The sequence below is a fragment of the Parasteatoda tepidariorum genome, chromosome 3 (genome assembly GCF_043381705.1).
Source record: "Parasteatoda tepidariorum isolate YZ-2023 chromosome 3, CAS_Ptep_4.0, whole genome shotgun sequence".
Classification (NCBI taxonomy): domain Eukaryota; kingdom Metazoa; phylum Arthropoda; class Arachnida; order Araneae; family Theridiidae; genus Parasteatoda; species Parasteatoda tepidariorum.
In genome coordinates this window covers 70,066,498-70,085,291 of record NC_092206.1, presented here as the reverse complement: position 1 = coordinate 70,085,291, position 18,794 = coordinate 70,066,498, and the positions used below count along the sequence as shown (strand labels likewise).

Genomic DNA, 18,794 nt, shown 5'->3' with positions numbered 1-18,794 from the left:
AATAGACGGCTGTATCAAATGAGCTGATGAAAGTGAAGTTTATATCCTTTGCTTTATTTTGAAGTTTCTTATAAATTATTTTATATTATTTCGTCACTCATATGAATTGTATTTTTATATTTTCCAGTAAAATAATATTTTGCATTTGCTTAGTTTTAGTACACGTTTTTAGAAAGATCGATTTAGTGTTGTGCCTTAAAACTGGTTTAACATTGAAGCAATACTCTGGTCTATTGGTAAGTTAAATCATGTTTCCATGCAGGTTGAACCTGAGACCAAAGCATTCAAGTGATTTAAATTTCGGTAACAGAGTGACACCTGGCACCCTATTATTGTGAAACCTACAATTCAAATATGAAATTTTTGTTATTTTCCTACTATTATGTCAAAAATTTACTACTATCTCGAAAATCTTAACAAATCAGTACTATTTGTTAAAAATATTTTGTTTTTCTTCCTTCCGATTTTAAAATTGAATTTTTGAATCAAATGTAATTTATTTTAAATATTTGTAATTTTAGTAATAAATTATTTCGTACTCTGTTATAAATTTTGATGCGACTTGAAGCATAATATCTTACAATTTTTTTTAATCAACCTTTATACGATGAAATCTTTAATCAAAGTTTATCGGACATTTAAACTTGACTAAACAGTAAAAAATTCCGGTAAAAAATGCCAGCACCCTTGATGCGTCATCCGTACAATAAATTTCTCCGTAAAATTTTATACCGTATATTTTACAGTAATAATTATTTAATTAAAGTGATTCAGTGATTTTTCAATAAATATTACAAAAATATTAAGGCATATCAGATTTTTTGTTAAAAGTACCAGCATTCTATATGCCTATTCATTTCACTGTAATTTAATACAGAATTTTTTTCAGTGCACACGATATAGTTGTTTAGCTTGAACTTTGACTTAACACCTTATTAAAGTTGCAATAAATGTGTAGTGTATTGTGTTTTAATGCTGAAAAGTTTTTGAGAGTTTAGTTATAATTTGCAAGTTGCGTGAGCTTTTAGAAATAATTTAAGCACATTTCTTACAAAAATATGAATGTAGAGTTTATTATATATTTTAACAATAAACGAAAACTATCTAATATTTGTATCTCCTTAATATTTTATCTAATTAACTAAATATTCCTTACCAAAAAAATGTGATTTTTTTCAGTATTTAGGATTAAGATTCCATAGATTCATAAGAACAATTGGTTCTGGTGTGTTTTTCATGCATATGGTGAGAAAAGTTCTTTGATTTATCAAATTCATTAATATACTTGTTATTATTTTATTAAACGTTCTTCTAATAATCAAAAACGCTAAAAATTTGAAGATAGATCACATTTTTTTTCTCTTAATGAGTGATTGAATCCAAAGATTAATTTTTAAATTTCTGTATTTTTTGAGCAAGAGTGAAAAATAAGTAATTTAACCATGTTTTTAACTAACACATATGTTTCCTTATAATGCTCTGAATAAATATATCTATGCATTTTGTTAATAGAAAAATCCACCGAAAAGTAGAGCAAAAAATATACTTAAAATAACAATGTCTTCTTTCTTATTTTTAATGAAAATGGAGAAAAACAGTCACAATGTTCCAAGAGTTCAAAATCTGAAGCTCTTTGTCAGAACTACAAGCAAATGATTATCGCGTATTAATTAATCATCATTTATGAGTAGTCCTAGCGAAATCATACGTATTTTGAACGGTTGAAGCACATTAACATTTTTTCTACTTACGTTATTCATCCTTTGTAAGACCGTGGGAAGCATACTTCCCACGAACTTCAACTTTTAATTTCAATGAGAGACTATGTTCTCATTTATGATTTGTGCTGCCATCTGTTGATAATTTAAAAAAAAAACTTTTAAAAAATGAATGACTTTGCTTTACAAACATGTGGATAACAGTTAGTGTGTGACCAAGAACACTGTAAAAATTTCAGGATAAAAAGGACTGGCACCCTGAACGCAGCATCCTTAAAATCTATTTTACCATGAAGTTCATTTTCACAATAACATTTTACCGTTTTCCCAGTAATATTTATTTAATTATAGTGATTAGTTGATTTAACGGTAAATATTACGATAAATCCGATTTTTTTGTTTTGTAAAATTTTACTGTAAAAACGGATTTTACGGCATCATGCACCTGTGACACCTGCGTTTCTGAGCTTTATTGTCCTTTAACTTTTTGCTATCTGAAATCAAAATGGTTACACATCGCGATCCTAGACATGTTTACACAAAATGTGTTAAGTTAAAATGTACAACTATATCATTGAATGTATTATGTATAGAAAAGAAATAGATGTAATAAACTGTTACGTAAATGAATTTAAAAAGTAAAAAGGAATGTTAAACTTAAAGTACTTACCTTGAATTAAAATTCCTCAGTAAAATCAGTTTTGCGTTTAATAAAGTGAGATACTAATTGGAATTAAATATTATAAAACTGACCTTTTTATAATTTCTTTTCAAAAATCCCTATTAAATATAAATGCCTGATTTACAGTTACCGTAATTACAATATCTTAAAGCAATTTTAAACTTTGCAAAAAAGTAAGTTAGATGTATTAAAGAAGTATATGTTTGTTATTCAAAAATAGTTGTAAATATATGAAAGACAAATATAATGTAAGCATAACTAAATCTGCATTACGAAACAAACAGTTATTCCAACGTTAAGTGAAGCAATTTCTCTTATTAAAGGCAGACAAATTTCACAACAGATATATCAGGTGACAAAATAAGACAAATGTGCTTCTATTGCTAAAATATGAAAATTTCATTCGTTCTTAGTGTAAAAATTGATTACAAACTGCCATTTATTCAAAAAATAACAACGCACTTTATAAAATAAAATATCATTAATTAATCTGAAATTAAAGGGATTTAAAATAAAATTCAATAGAAAAATATCTTTGCAAATATCTGATTTTGTTAAAATGCTAATACTTACAAGAGACTTCTGATGAAACTATCTATTCTTCACTGCGCAAATCATTTTTGATTTCATATTTTAACTTATTTAAATTAATACACAGTATTCTGTTTTGAGTTACTCAGAGGGATAATTATTTGTATACACATGAAATTAAAAAGGAAGTCCTGAGACTCTTTTAAACTTTCAATTTCTATGGACGTTGGTAAGATTTAACGCTCTTTTTTTCCAACGCCCACTTGACAATTCGTCAATTCAGGCGCATCAGGGCAGATTTGTTGGCAACTCTTTCGGGGGTACCATAATAGGCAGGCCGACGTTGCTGCCACAGTAAAGACAGATAGTACAGAGAATGAAAGAACATCAATACTTTGTCCGGGATTCGAATCCAGAACCTTTCTGATAATTAATGTTTAACTGACTCTTCTGCTTGCATTTTTTACCAAATGTGTGGATTCTAATGTCTTTTTTTATTTAGTATTATTTGTTGACCTTGTCAGTGGTTTTACGTAGTTAAGTTAAGAAAAACACGTATTTATTCTTTCCTCCCACCAAAATAGAGTTTAACTGCTTTCGGTATCATTTTGCATTACGCTGTTGTTCTAGGCAATTAATGATATTTAAAATTTACCACAATCAAGCTTCTTTCTCCTATTCTGATGCATCTGAGGGAGGGGCCTTAAAAAAGCTATATCTTTAGTATCTATCATAAAAATGTACAGCATGGATGCAGCTGAAATAAAGCAAAATTTGCTTATACAATACTTTGTACCTATATAAGAGTATATTTGATAGATATCAAAACCGCATCAATTTAGTACTAATTTTATCAAGTATCAATTATTAGTATCAATTTTATTTTTTAATAATTGGTTAAAAATTCAGAAGCTGCAAAATTTAGTTACTTTATTTAGTTTCTTTTCAGATGATGTATATGCCCATCGTTTTATATGCACCCGCTTTAGCTCTAGCTGAAGGTAAGTAAAGAGTTAATTTTTAATTAAATAAAAAAAAAATTCAAATAAAAGGAGGGAAGCACTAACGTGGAAACTTAATTCTTTTCTTCAGCTGCAAATTTGAAATATTTAACGCAATATTTTATTTAAAATCATGTTCTCTTTCCTTTTTTCTTTAAAAGTTATGATTTCCAGGACTTGACCATACCGTGAATTTTCTTTATTCAAATCTTGATTTAACGCAGTAAACATTTGATTTTTGAATCTTCTGTATATTTTTTAATCTTATTTTTAAAATTTCAAAAATTTTAAGAAACAAATGACATTTTATATTTAAATAACTTTTAACGATATCATCAATTTTGTCACTATAATTCCTCAAACCTTGTGATCTTTCTCTTGAAATAAATAACTTGATTAAAAGCTTAATAAAAATGTACAAGCATAATAAAAATGTTAAATGCAAATGTAATTAAGTTTGAATGTTATGACATTACAATCCCAGTTAAGTGTGTTTATTATTCCCGAAAACAAAAAGATTCTCCCGAAAGAATTCCTTTTGTTTTCATTTTAAAATATTCATAATACAAAATAAGCTTCTTTTAATATATTAATTGTGATTTTAATAGAACAAAAATATGTAAAATACGAAAAAATATTTAAAAACATGCTGCATAATATAAAGTAAAACTTTTTAGTTGTTAAGTTGTTTTTCGTTCATTTTTTAATATATACGATTATAGAAATATTATTGTACGCAAGATTGCAATAAAAAGTTTTGATTTCCTGTTTGTACAAATTCCAGATATTTTTAGTAACATATGTTACATTTGAAATAAGGATTACTAATTTAAATTTCAACATTAAATTGAAAATTTTTATTTCAGTAACTGGCATCAAAATTTGGACTGCAATTTTTTCTACGGGACTGGTTTGCACGTTTTATACTTGCATAGTAAGTATTTAGTTGAAATAAAAATTGAAAACTTGAGTCTCAAGTTTATGAATTGAAAGTTTTAGTAATAAGAGATTTTTGAAAGAGTGGAGGCAGTGGCGGACTAAGGCTAAAGCGGGCCCTAGGCAACATTATAATTCCGGGTCTGTTTTTCAGTCATGACGCAAGCTTTGCGTTTGGTAGTTTAGTTTTAAAGCATATAGTGTGTAGTTCTATTTAATTACCGGTTTCAAGGAAAAAAAGGGTAAAAATAATATACATGTACAAAAATTAAATAAATATGATTTATTAAAACAAACAAACATAAACATAATTTATTAAAACTGACAATAATACTTAAACAAATATACCCAGATTGATTAGTTATATTGCCTTTTTTCTCACTTTTAGTTCTGCAAACTCGTCAATTAGTTTGTCATAATTGATACAGTTATTTAATAACTCTTTGTTATATGAAGTAATGATAAACTATTTAATTTTCATTGGCCTAATGTGGATCTTAAATTTTTTTTTATTCTGACCATTACTGAAAATGATCTTTCATCGCTTGCATTGCTTATTGGAAGGGTTAAATAAATTCTCAGAATTATGTTTAAATTAGGGAATGTTGCAATAATATTATTTTCCTGAATAAATGACCACATGGATACAGGCGAAATAATATTTTATTTACTTATGAATGTCTCAAATTGTAATACTTCATTTTTCAGTTTTGGTAGGTTTAAATCTTGTTCATAAAATTTTAATTCCTCTATTGAAGAGTCAAAAACATCACTATCATAAAAAAAATTTTTGAATTTATTGTTCATAGTTCTATATCCATCATATCTTTTTTTAATGTTGCTAATTAAAGAATCGCATGGAACAGAAAAATATTAACTTTCAAATGTTCTTTGCCACTGAATCTTACTTCATGTTCTGGAATTTCATCATGAAATAGTTTTCGTATTTTCTGCCGCTTTTTATCATTAGTATATGCAATATCTTTAACTATTTTTGCTTCTTTTTCTAAATTGTCAAAATCATCTCTAACAGTTTGTATGAAATCTATCAATGAATCATATATTAAAACTGCTGTATTTAAGGATTCGTCTTTTTGTTGAAGAGTTTTGTTTGAAGCATCTATTCTCTCTAAAATCTTTGCCCATATGGAAAGTAACAGTACATACTCAAATGTAACAAGTTTTTTACGTAAATTGGCTGCTTCGAACCTTGTTAATGGTTTTTCATCTTTGTTTGATGAAAAATGATGTAAACAATGTTTAATTTCTTCATAATTTTCATTTAAGGATTTCACAACATTGGAACGAGCAGACCACCTGGTGTCACAAATAGGTTTAATACTCAAGTGTTTGCTCTTACAAAATTTTTGGAATGCATTCCCCTCATGTGTAGAACTTGAAAAAATACGTACAATTCCTGCACGATATTGAAAAAAGCAATGCAACGATGCGAATGCGATTTTCATGCTTCCAGCTTTCGGCAGCAGCGTTTCCAATTAAATTTAATGAATGATTTGTGCACGGCATAAAATAGGCGGAAAAATATGTTCTTTTATTCTAGATTGGAGTCCCTTATATTTACCTGCCATATTAAACGCATTATCATAACTCTGTCCCAGACAGTTAGTGATGTCTAAATCTACATTATTTAACATTATTTATTAAATCTACATTATTTAATCTACAGTTTTTACCACTATGAGAATATATAGGTCGAAATCCCAAAAATCTTTCGTTTATATTACTTGGACGAACATAGCAAATAATAACGGTTAGCTGATCTACGTGAGATATATCAGGTGTTGAATCAATAATTAGAGAGTTAAATTTGGCTTCCTTTATTTCGTTCACTATAGTGAGTTGTAAATCTTTCGTCCACCCTTGTCGTCTTTATCTATCAAAGATTCGGCATAATTTGAATACGTTTCAGCTATAATTATGAATATCACGTTTCTCTATTAAATAAAAATAAAAATTAATTACAAAAATTAAAAACCTAATTTTCGGGCCCCAAAAATTACGGGCCCTCGGCACGTGCCTAGGTTACCTAGGCCTTAGTCTGCCCCTGAGTGGAGGTGTATTCACTTGCTTTAATTGTGCTTGCTTATAGGGTGGTGTAAAAGCTGTTGTCTGGACTGATTGTTTGCAATCTATTATTATGTACGGAGTGGTCCTAATGGTCGTTATAAAAGGTGCCCTAGATTTGGGTGGATTCGATGTTGTTTGGCAACGTGGTTTAGACAGTGGCAGAATTGAATTTTTTAAGTAAGTTTTTCTTTCTTAAAAATTAAGCTCCTTTTAAGAACAGAATAGTGTAAGCTATTTGATGATTCGGTAATTTCTTATCCTTATGTATAATATTTGTACAACCTTGCTAGACGCCCGACTGGTCATGATTTTTTAGAAAGCACTTATTACTTTATTTTCCTATCTTGACGACTTCAGTTCCATAATTGGCAAATTTTTAACGTAACAAAAATTATTGCCTACCATAAAAAATCTTTAACAATGATCCTCCTGCCAACAAATCTTGTAATAATTATTAGTTTAGATGTGATTTTGATAAATGAATTTGTAATCAACAAAAACTAATGTTCTGAATTTCTCTGAAATAGGAAATTGAATATTTTCTCTTTCAATTTCGCATTTTAGGGTAATCCAAAACAAGGCAAATTCAAAAGATTTGTACCGCCTATGACGAACAATATTAAATAATATATTTGTCAAAAATGTATTTCATAAATGCGTATCTAAGTCTTAAATATCTTCGTATCAAATCTGTATACATAAAAATAGTTTAATCCTTAATCAGAAGGAAATCTATTTAAAAAATATTGTTTATAGTGCCCCTTTGACGTAGAATCACCCGTGAAGAATTTTGACAGGAATTAATTTTAACCAGTAAAATCATCATTATCAGTTCTAATAATTAAAAAAACATACTTTTAACAATATGAACAACGAATATAAAATTATGAAACGCGGTTTAATACGACCAAAACAAATGGTAAATATCAATTAAGCTTTTCGTTTCAATTCGGGTAAAGTAAATTTTCGAATTAAAACGTTCCAAGCAAGGACACATAAAAAATGCCTTAAAAATTTGAGATTACTTTATTTTTTTTAAAGAGTAAAAATTATTGTTAACAACTCTTACAAAAAGGAAAAAAAAAATTCGACTAAGGATGTAGTTATTGTCTGAAACATGGATGAAGATTATGTACTGCGAGATCATATAAATTAATGAAATGTTACCATCTTCTATCTCCAAAATCTTCTTAGGTATCTATCTTACCTCTCAGCTATTTTTACAGTAAAATAACTGATGAATTATCGATATATTTTTAATTTTTGTATTAATTTATAGTTTTGAAGTGGATCCTACTATACGGCACACTTTCATGACTGTTATGATTGGGGGATATTTCACTTGGATTGGAAACTATGCTGCCAGTCAATCAATGGTTCAGAGATATTTAACAGTAAAAAGTCTCCGTGATGCGCAATTGTAAGAACCACTCCCTAAGTATTATAGTTGTGCGTAGTAAATAGCAGTGTGTAAAGATGCCTACATATAAAATTTATTATAAATATTTCTTCTTTAAAGTTAACGTAGATTTTATATATTAAGACAGTTCCTTCATTTTTGGGTCCTTTTTTGCAGAAATTTTCTGGAAAAATATGACTCCCGAATTAGGAAAATAAAAAATTATTCCTCTAAGTTTCAGGTAGCTGAAATCTACCAAGCTCAAAAATTGGAATCCTTAAAAATATTTGTAGAACTTTACTATCAAGAGATTGGTTTAAGGTCGAACTTTAAAATTGTTATTTTGAAGTTGATGCAACTTTAACACAAGGCGGTAGGGAGCATAAAATTTTTGCTCAAATTTTACTACTCAATCGTCTGTNTATTTTAACTTATTTAAATTAATACTAGTATTCTGTTTTGAATTACTCAGTGGGATAATTATTTGCATACACATGAAATTAAAAAGGAAGTCCTGAGACTCTTTTAAACTTTCAATTTCTATGGACGTTGGTAAGATTTAACGTTTTTTTTCTTCCAACGCCCACTTGACAATTCGTCAATTCAGGAGCATAAGGGCAGATTTGTTGGCAACTCTTTCGGGGGCACCATAATAGGCAGGCTGACGTTACTGCCACAGTAAGGACAGATGGTACAGAGAATGAAAGAACATCAATGCTTTGTCCGGGATTCGAATTCAGAACCTTTCTGATAATTAATGTTTAATAGACTTTTCAGCTTGTACTTTTTACCAAATATGGGGTAATAAGAAAATAATCTTGAAAATCAAAAATTTCGGACAACCATTACCGTATGAACGGAAGAATTACGAAATTAAAAGTTTAAATAAAAAATGTAACTGGACATGTCGTTACTAAAATGTACGACAGTTTTACCAGAATTACCGCGAACATTTTTGAAAATATTTGTTTGCTCAAGTGCCAAAATTAAGAATAGTAGCCAGAGGTTTAAAAAATAACTAAAAGAAAATAATGAAACATCTTTATTTTATACTAGTTGAATACCCGTTTCTCATGCGGGGTGAAAAAATAGAGTTCATAAAGTCAGTACTGGGTAACACTGTAAAATAATGAACAGAACTAAGACGAATACAGACACAAATAATAAAGATAAAATAATTCCAAAGTCTTTTTTTATTGAGTATTATTTGTTGACCTTATCAGTCGTTTTACGTTGTTAAGTTAAGAAAAACACGTATTTATTCTTTCATTCCATCAAAATAAAGTTTAACTGCTTTCGGTATCATTTCGCATCATGCTGTTGCTCTAGGCAATTAATGACATTTAAAATTTACCACAATCAAGCCTCTGTCTCCTATTCTAATGCATTCGAGGGGCCTTAAAAAATATATCTTTAGTATCTATCATAAAAATGTATAGCATCGATGCAGCTGAAATAAAACAAAATTTGCTTATACAATGCTTTGTACCTATATAAGAGTATATTTGATAGATATCAAAACCGCATCAATTTCCATAGTACTGAGGGAAATTATAATTATCGCCTATGTCAACCTTCATCTATTAAAAGGTACCTCCGATAAAATCAAGTTAACATGTCTTATATGCTAGTGAATTGGTATTTAATATTTATAGTGGTAGTTACACCACATTACTCCCCTTCCAAAATTTTATCTGTGATAGAATTCGATGAACGGATACCACTAGTTGATTCATATTGTTTAATTTCTTCTCCTTTTTTTATTTATTTCATTTTGCTCATTATATTATTTCTCCATTCTATTTATAGCATTTTGCTTATTATTTCTTTTTTTTCCCTTTCAATTTTTTGTTTATTGACCGGGAGACTTTATTTACTTCACCGGATTTTTTTAGCAGTATATTTTTAAGTAAATCAACTGTTAAATGTGGATCATCCATCAATATTGGTAAGTTCTTATCACGTCCGGGTCACCATTGAGGCAAATTATAATTATCGACTATGTCAACCTTCATCTATTAAAAGGTAACTCCGATAGAATCAAGTTAACATGTCTTATATACTAGTGAATAGGTATTTAATATTTATAGTGGTAGTTACACCACAGTACCTATCACCAAAATAAAGCATCAGGGATGCCAATAATAGTATGATGTCTTCTTAAGGTTCTGCATAACAAATGAATACATTTTTAAAATTAATTTCACTTTTTAGTTCGTAGCTTATTTTATCATTTCAATTAGTATTTATTAACAAAATTAATTAACCATCATTGATGTCAAAAATTGGTTGTTGATATTTTGCGTGCTCTTAGAAGAATTAATACCATTTCTCCGTTAATTTTGCCTCTTAGTACTTTATTTGTTATTTTACTTCAATTTGTAAATATTACCAAAATTAATTACCATCGGCGTCAATAATATTATTGGCGTTTTCTTTTACGTTTATCTCAACGAATCGTTACCATTTCTACATTAATTTTGATTTTTAGTGCAAAACTTATTTTTTAGTAATTGGTTAAAAATTCAGAAGCAGCAAAATTTAGTCACTTTATTTAGTTTCTTTTCAGATGATGTACATGCCCATCGTTTTATATGCGCCCGCTTTAGCTCTAGCTGAAGGTAAGTAAAGAGTTCATTTTTAATTAAATTTAAAAAAAATTCAAATAAAAGGAGGGAAAGCACTAACTTGGAAACTTAATTCTTTTCTCCAGCTGTTTAAACGCTACAAATTTGAAATATTTAAAGCAATATTTTATTTAAAAACATGCTTTCTTTCATTTTTTTTTAAAAAACAAAAATTGTGATTGACAGGAATTGACCATATCTTGAATTTTCTTTATTCAAATCTTGTTTTAACGCAGCAAATATTTGATTTTTGAATCTTCTGTATATTTTTAAATCTTATTTTTAAAATTTCAAAATTTTGTGTAAAAATTGACATTTTATATTTTAAATAATATTTAACGATATCACCAATTTTGTTACTATAATTTCCTCGAGCCTTGAGATCTCTCTTTTGAAATAAATAGCTTTGATTAAAAGATTAATAAAAATTTAAAAGCGTAATAAAAATGTTAAATGTAGATGTAATTAAATGTAATGACATTACAATCCCAGTTAAGTGTGTTTATTATTCCTGAAAACAAAAAGATTCTTCCAAAAGAATTCCTCTCGTTTTTATTTTAAAATAATCATAATACAAAATAAGCTTTTATTAATATGTTAATTATGATTTCAGTAGAACAAAAATATGTAAAATGCAAAAAAATATTTTTAAGAAAAATGATGTATATATAAAGTAATATTTTTAAGTTGTTAAGTTGTTTTTTGTTCATTTTTTAATATATATGATTATAGGAATGTTATTGTACACAAGATTGCACCTAAAAGTTATGATTTCCTGTTTGTACTAATTCCAGATATTTTTAGTAACATATGTTACATTTAAAATAAGTATTAACAATTTAAGTTTTAACATTAAATTGAAAATTTTTATTTCAGTAACTGGCATCAAAATTTGGACCGCAATTTTTTCTACGGGACTGGTTTGCACATTTTATACTTGCATAGTAAGTATTTAGTTGAAATAAAAATTGAAAACTTGAGTTTCTTAATTTATGAATTGAAAGTTTTAATAATAAGAATTTTTTGAAAGAGTGGAGGTGTATTCACTTGCTTTAATTGTGCTTGCTATAGGGTGGTGTAAAGGCTGTAGTCTGGACTGATTGTTTGCAATCTATTATTATGTACGGAGTGGTCCTAATGGTCGTCATAAAAGGTGCAATAGATTTGGGTGGATTCGATGTGGTTTGGCAACGTGGTTTAGCCAGTGGCAGAATTGAATTTTTCAAGTAAGTTTTTCTTTCTTAAAAATTAAGCTCGTTTTAGGAACAGAATAATGCAAGTAATTTGATGATTCGGTAATTTCTTATCCTTATATATGATATTTGTACAATATTTGTACAACCTTGATAGACACCCAACTGGTCTTGATTTTTTAGAAAGCACGTATTATTTTATTTTCCCATCTTGACGACTTCAGTCCTATTATGGGCAAATTTTTAACATAACAAAAATTATTGGTCACCATAAAAAATCTTTAACAACCATCCTCCTGCCAAAAAATCTTGTAATTATTATTGGTTTAGATGTGATTTTGATTGATGAATTTGCAATCAACAATAACTAATGTTCTGAATTATTGTAAAATAGGAAATTGAATATTTTTTAAACTGAAAATTGAATAATTTCACATCTTAGGGTAATTCAATACAAAGCAAATTCCAAAGATTTGTACCGCCTATGACATACAATATTAAATAAAGTATTTCTCAAAAATATATTTCATAAATGCGCATCTAAGTCTTAAATATCTTTGTATCAAATCTGTATGCATAAAAATAATTTAATCCTTAATCAGAAAGAAACCTATTTTAAAAATATTATTTATAGTGTCCCTTTGAGGTAGAATCACCCAGCAAAGAATTTCAGTTTCAAACTGTAAAATCATCATTATCAGTTCTAATAATTAAGAAAACATACTTTTAACAATATGAACAATGAATGAAATGGGGTTTAATACGACCAAAAGAAATGGTAAATATCATGTAAATTTTACTTTTCAATTCGTGTAAAGTAATTTTTCGGTTTTAAACGTTCCAAACGAGGAAGCATCAAAAATGCCTTAAAATTTTTAGATTACTTTATTTTTTTAAAGAGTAAAAATTATTGTTAACAACTCCTACAAAAAAGAATTTTTTTTTTCTACAAGGAATGTAATTATGGCCTGTAACATGGCTGAAGCTTATGCATTGTGAGATTAAACAAATTAATGAAATGTTACCCTCTTCTATCTCCAAAATCTTCTTAGCTATCTATCTTACCTCTCAGCTATTTTTACAGTAAAATAACTGATGAATTATCGATATAATTTTTAATTTTTGTATTAATTTATAGTTTTGAAGTGGATCCTACTATACGGCACACTTTCATGACTGTTATGATTGGGGGATATTTCACTTGGATTGGAAACTATGCTGCCAGTCAATCAATGGTTCAGAGATATTTAACAGTAAAAAGTCTCCGTGATGCGCAATTGTAAGAACCACTCCCTAAGTATTATAGTTGTGCGTAGTAAATAGCAGTGTGTAAAGATGCCTACATATAAAATTTATTATAAATATTTCTTCTTTAAAGTTAACGTAGATTTTATATATTAAGACAGTTCCTTCATTTTTGGGTCCTTTTTTGCAGAAATTTTCTGGAAAAATATGACTCCCGAATTAGGAAAATAAAAAATTATTCCTCTAAGTTTCAGGTAGCTGAAATCTACCAAGCTCAAAAATTGGAATCCTTAAAAATATTTGTAGAACTTTACTATCAAGAGATTGGTTTAAGGTCGAACTTTAAAATTGTTATTTTGAAGTTGATGCAACTTTAACACAAGGCGGTAGGGAGCATAAAATTTTTGCTCAAATTTTACTACTCAATCGTCTGTACTGCAAAAAAGGGTTTCTCAAAATTGAGCAAAAATGCATCAAAATTCTCAGAAAAATATAATAGTCGTGTTTGAAAACCTCATGATTTCAAAATTGAGACAGCATATATTCATTTTTGAACAAAAAATATGCGGAGGGAGAAATGTGTGAGAGAGTTGTTCGTTGACTGCAAAGGATTCAAACCATGGATCCCCATATTGGTTGCAGGATGCTCTAAACATCATAGTTGTACACCCCAATCCAGAAAGAGTTAGGAAGCTTTATATTGTGGCCCCCAACATGACTTATCGTGACATAATTGTTTCAAATTATGATGATACTAAGAGTTGCAGTTTGGGAAATATGGTTCCTATAGTTTAGTCAGGTGATCGGTAATTATAATTTAAATTTTTGCTTTTTTCTCTTTATCTTAAAAAATTTCAAGCGAATGGACTGTATGTCATGATTGGCTGTGCCGGCGTCCAATATACAACTCTCTCTGACCTGGGGTGTTAAACAGTGATGGTTAAAGGATCCTGCCAGGAACCCGGAGGCATATGATTCGTCTCCTGATGGCTGCCATCAGGATACGAGTCATACTCTGCGAGTCAAACATTTTAAGTAAAGGATCATATGTTTAGAGGTCTAAATAAACTTTATATTTGGAAAGTTTATAGAAATTATGAGCTTACATTAATTATTATATAATGATAATATAATAATGAAAATGTTAAATATAATAAATATAATATATTATATGAAAATATTAAATAAATAACAATATAACGAAAATGTTTCAGCCAGATAATTTTAGATAACTTTATTTTTGTAAATGTGTGTCAAAATTTTTTATTAACGACTTTTTTTTTGTGTTTTTGAAATCTTTTTTAGATGCGTTTGGCTCAATTTACCAGCTGTAATTATACTTAATATTTTAACTGGCTTTGCTGGTTTAGTTATTTATGCTTACTATTGGCAGTGTGATCCGATTGGAACAAAATTAATCCAAGCTCCTGATCAGGTAAGTATTTTAAGAAAAGCACTATTTATTATTTTGTTTAATTATTTTAATGAGTCGCTAAATATGAGAATCTAGTTTCTACTTCTACATTTTTCAGCTCTTTCCCAGATTTGTTATGGAAACATTTGGAAAGTTTCAAGGACTCCCAGGGTTGTTTGTAGCTGGCGTTTACAGTGGAGCTGTCAGGTAAACAATAACATTTAACTGTTCATCATTGTAAGGGAAGATTAGAAACTGAGAAATGAGAGGAAAATCTGTTGAACTTTGATCAATAATACTTGTATCTCCAATTAAAACATATAGTTCATGTTTGCCTCAACTTTAAATTAAGAATAAGGCTGAAATGACAGATAAGAACAGGTACACGGTAATATCGTGGTTAAATTTTTGCGGCAGTTTCACACGATATTATAAGTTAATGAACTCAATTGTTTTTAAAAGTTGTGATGTATTGCATGTGAAAATAAGAGATCATCTTACTTAGGAAGTTGTCGTATTCTTTATTTTTGTTGAAACTACCAGTCATATTTGTTTTAGCAGCCAACAGCAGACAATATGATACCTGCTAACTCTTCTGGATTTTCAGGAAGATTTAATTTTACAATTAATCTGGAAGCCATTTCTATGACCTTCAACTCGATTCTGGAATTAATACATTTACTTAAAATGACCTTGATTAACGTTACGTTTAAATAATTTAAACATACGTAATGAAGATCTACTACTCATCGTTACGAGTTTCAATTAAGAGGGCAAAATATAAATGAAAAGTGTGCTTACAATATTGTACCAATTTTAAATTTTATTATAAAAAATGAAAGACTCATGTGTACCATAATAAATTAATTAATTTATTAAATTGAGAAAAAGGGGATGTTGTGATTAAAATATATACAGAGAAATAGGTTATAAAATTTGATAGAGGTATTCAGTCGATAATGTTTAAAACAATCAAAGAAATTAAAAGTGATTAATTAAATAATGAATTTTGATAATAATTTTGGATCATCATTAATTGATGGAAAGAAAGGTCAAAAGTGATCGAAAATAGTGGAGGGGAAACATTGCGAAAGTGCCACTGGAATTAACCCAACAGCAAGGGTTCGTGGTCAAGATAAAGTTAAAGGACGACTGAATAACATCTATAAAATTATACACAACAGTAAATAAGTTGTAACTACCCTCTAGTCAAATAAATACAAATAAGGATTTGAGTCACTCACCTCGATGGACAATCATGAAGACATCATTGAGTTGTCTTGGAATTAAAAGAACCAAACGTCGAAAGAAGGGAACAGGAAGACTGCATTTTTTTTGTTCACATTGTTTTTTATTTTATATTATTACCTTTTATTTTACAGGGGACAAACAAATACCCTGAGTGGGGAGGGATGTAATTAAACAATTTTGGGAAGGAATTGGCCAAAAGTGATCGAAAATAGAGGAGGGAAACATTGCTAAAGTGCCACGTGAATTAACCTAACAGCAAGGGCTCGTGGTCAAGGTAAAGGACGACTGAATAACATCTATAAAATTTTACGTTTGTGCAAATAAACGCTGGTCAGAAAAAGGAAACATGAGAATGTTACTCACCACATATTATTTACATCATGGAGACAGGTCCACCATCGGACATTTGAAGTGATGGATACCAAATAAAAATACAGTGAAAAGAAGCATCGTTCACAAATTCATCTTTAATTGTTCATTATTTTACAATAGTACCAGTTTTTTGAATGGGATGGGTGGTCTGTCACACACAAATATTTCAGGCATCGCAAAAGAAGAAAAAACTTATAGCCAAGGAATCACAAAAAAAAAAAAAAAAATGGCGGCACTTGCTAAAAAAGATTAACATTACAGGTGGATTCGGCATAGCTCGCTGACCTAGGCCAGCTCACCAGTCGAAACCAAAGCAAAACGGAGCACCAGAGGAGAAGTGTCCTTGGTGGTACCAAAAACGATAATAAAGGCGTCCCCTTAAGCGCGGGAAAATACAAGTTATCTAGGAGGAGGAGAGGACGACTGTGATTGGACGGGGGGATCACAGGACGGGTAAGCAAAACCAATCAATGTAAATGAGTACTCCCACATCATACCAAATATGGTGCCAAAGGGAAAAAGTCCCCAAGAAGGCGTGAACACACCAATTCTTGGAAATTCGAAAAAAACCCGGCTGGAACCAGAATCACCATGTGCAAAACTGAAGGTTACATGAAAGTGATGGGAAAAGAAGTTAAGTGGTGACGTAAATTTAGAAAGTGAGGGAAAAGAATGTCGTCCTTGAGAAGGACAGTGGGGTCAGACGTCCTTGAATAGCAAAAAGTGAAAAAAGATGACACAAAAAATGTGTTGCTAACGTAAAAGTAAAAGAAACATTTCCAATTCTCTTCACAGAAAAAAATAGGGGTAAAAAATGAAAAGAGAAATAAAATAGGAAAAGTACAAATACTATCAACTATGAAAGATTAAATTAAATTTAAATTATTGACATAAAAAATCGTCACACAACACTGTGACAAATATCTATTCTGATTTCATTTTGCTATCACTAGCTTCTTTGAAGAGCGTAAAAGTTGGCAGGCATGCAATACTAACTTCTGCGGTAAATGTCAGGTAATATTAATGACGAGTAATGCAGATTAATTATTATATAATTATGAAAGGTAATGACAGGTACTATTAATTGTTGCACACATTAGAAGGTTATATTCAGAGTAATACTCGCAATTCACAATTCCAGAAGTTCAGGGGTAAAAGCAAGTTGGTTTCCTTCAGATTCTAAAAAGCATATGTTTCAATCCAGCATATTTTTTTAAAAACAGTTCGAAGTTCTCTTCCCTTGCTATGGACTATCAGGAAAGCAACCAACGGTCTGAAAAAAGAAAGAAGATAAAGTTAAAAAACAACTACTCAAAATGACGAGTATCATAAAGGGTAAACTGAATAAAACTCAATGTAAACAAAGTGCAGTTGGCCAAGTAAGCCAGTTGATTGTAACTTTTGTAGATGCGTGGAACTGATTACGCCGTATATCTTAAAATACGATGAGCTATTATGTACGATTGTATTCCTTATCTTCAAGAACCACTTTAAATTTCTGCAATTTCATAATTATATATATATATATATATATATATAAAAANATTTCCAAACTCTAAGCATATTCTGAAATATTAGTATTAAGCTTCCTTAAAACTTGTAATACTTATTTTAATGTACAATTTGAACAGGCTGCAGTTTCTGTAAAGTTAAACGTTTCGGATTTTTTTTTATCCAATATCCAAGCTAAAGAAAAGGATTGCTTAAATATGATTGTTTTCATGGAATTCTGGAATCAAAGTTAATGCAATCTCAAATATATACTTACCAGTTTACAAATTAGCTTATTACCCAACAGAAACGATTTCTACATTTTCTGTTGCTCGAAATGGTACCAAACCGTTAATTTTACCCCAAATTAATTACCAAATAGTCAGTAAAAATGTTGAAAAAAACTGAGTTAGTAACTGAAAAACCTTTGTTCACACCTTTTTTTAAAACATTTTTATATATTTGAAATATTAAAATGCTGATGGGAAATTCTGAGAGAGAAAATGTTATTTTTTTACATGTATGAGTAATGCAACAGTGTATTTAACAATGTATGTGTATTTTCACTTATGTAACATGCTATAGGTGGTTTATTACTGCGTATGATTTCGCATTGATAAAAAATTATTAATAATAAAAATATATCTTACTTTTATTTATCTATCCAATATTTATAGCACGATGGCAACTGGTATGAACTCGTTAGCAGCTACTGTCTTAGAGGATTTTATAAAAATTTATATTGGTAAAAATATGTCAGAAAGAACTGCTACTAGAGTAGGGAAAATACTAAGTAAGCATTTTAATAGGCTTTATACCTGCACTAGATAGTATACTGGTTATCAT

At 29.2% G+C, this 18,794-nt stretch overlaps 2 protein-coding genes across 4 annotated transcripts in view; one reads left to right on the top strand and one right to left on the bottom strand.

Moving 5' to 3' along the window:
• The window catches only part of LOC107444065 (sodium-coupled monocarboxylate transporter 2), a 78,690-nt gene extending 75,989 nt beyond the window's left edge, over positions 1 to 2,701 (bottom strand). The window contains exon 1 of one of the 2 annotated variants that reach the window (XM_071178821.1): positions 2,389 to 2,701. Coding sequence is in view for 1 of the 2 variants with exons in the window: in XM_043045342.1 (XP_042901276.1) it covers positions 1,752 to 1,760 (9 nt within the window). In the remaining variant the exon portion in view is untranslated. Of the gene's footprint in view, positions 1 to 1,751; positions 1,776 to 2,388 lie in introns of those variants that run through there. The other variant, XM_043045342.1, reaches the window with a different exon arrangement.
• Positions 1 to 18,794, top strand: part of LOC107444054 (sodium-coupled monocarboxylate transporter 2-like) — a 37,189-nt gene that overhangs the window by 5,080 nt on the left and 13,315 nt on the right. For both annotated transcript variants that reach the window (XM_043045343.2, XM_043045345.2), the window contains exons 3-10: positions 1,180 to 1,245; positions 10,925 to 10,976; positions 11,859 to 11,926; positions 12,054 to 12,208; positions 13,314 to 13,454; positions 14,726 to 14,855; positions 14,953 to 15,041; positions 18,626 to 18,741. In XM_043045343.2, coding sequence (XP_042901277.1) covers positions 1,180 to 1,245; positions 10,925 to 10,976; positions 11,859 to 11,926; positions 12,054 to 12,208; positions 13,314 to 13,454; positions 14,726 to 14,855; positions 14,953 to 15,041; positions 18,626 to 18,741 — 817 coding nt within the window. The remainder of the gene's footprint in view (positions 1 to 1,179; positions 1,246 to 10,924; positions 10,977 to 11,858; positions 11,927 to 12,053; positions 12,209 to 13,313; positions 13,455 to 14,725; positions 14,856 to 14,952; positions 15,042 to 18,625; positions 18,742 to 18,794) is intronic.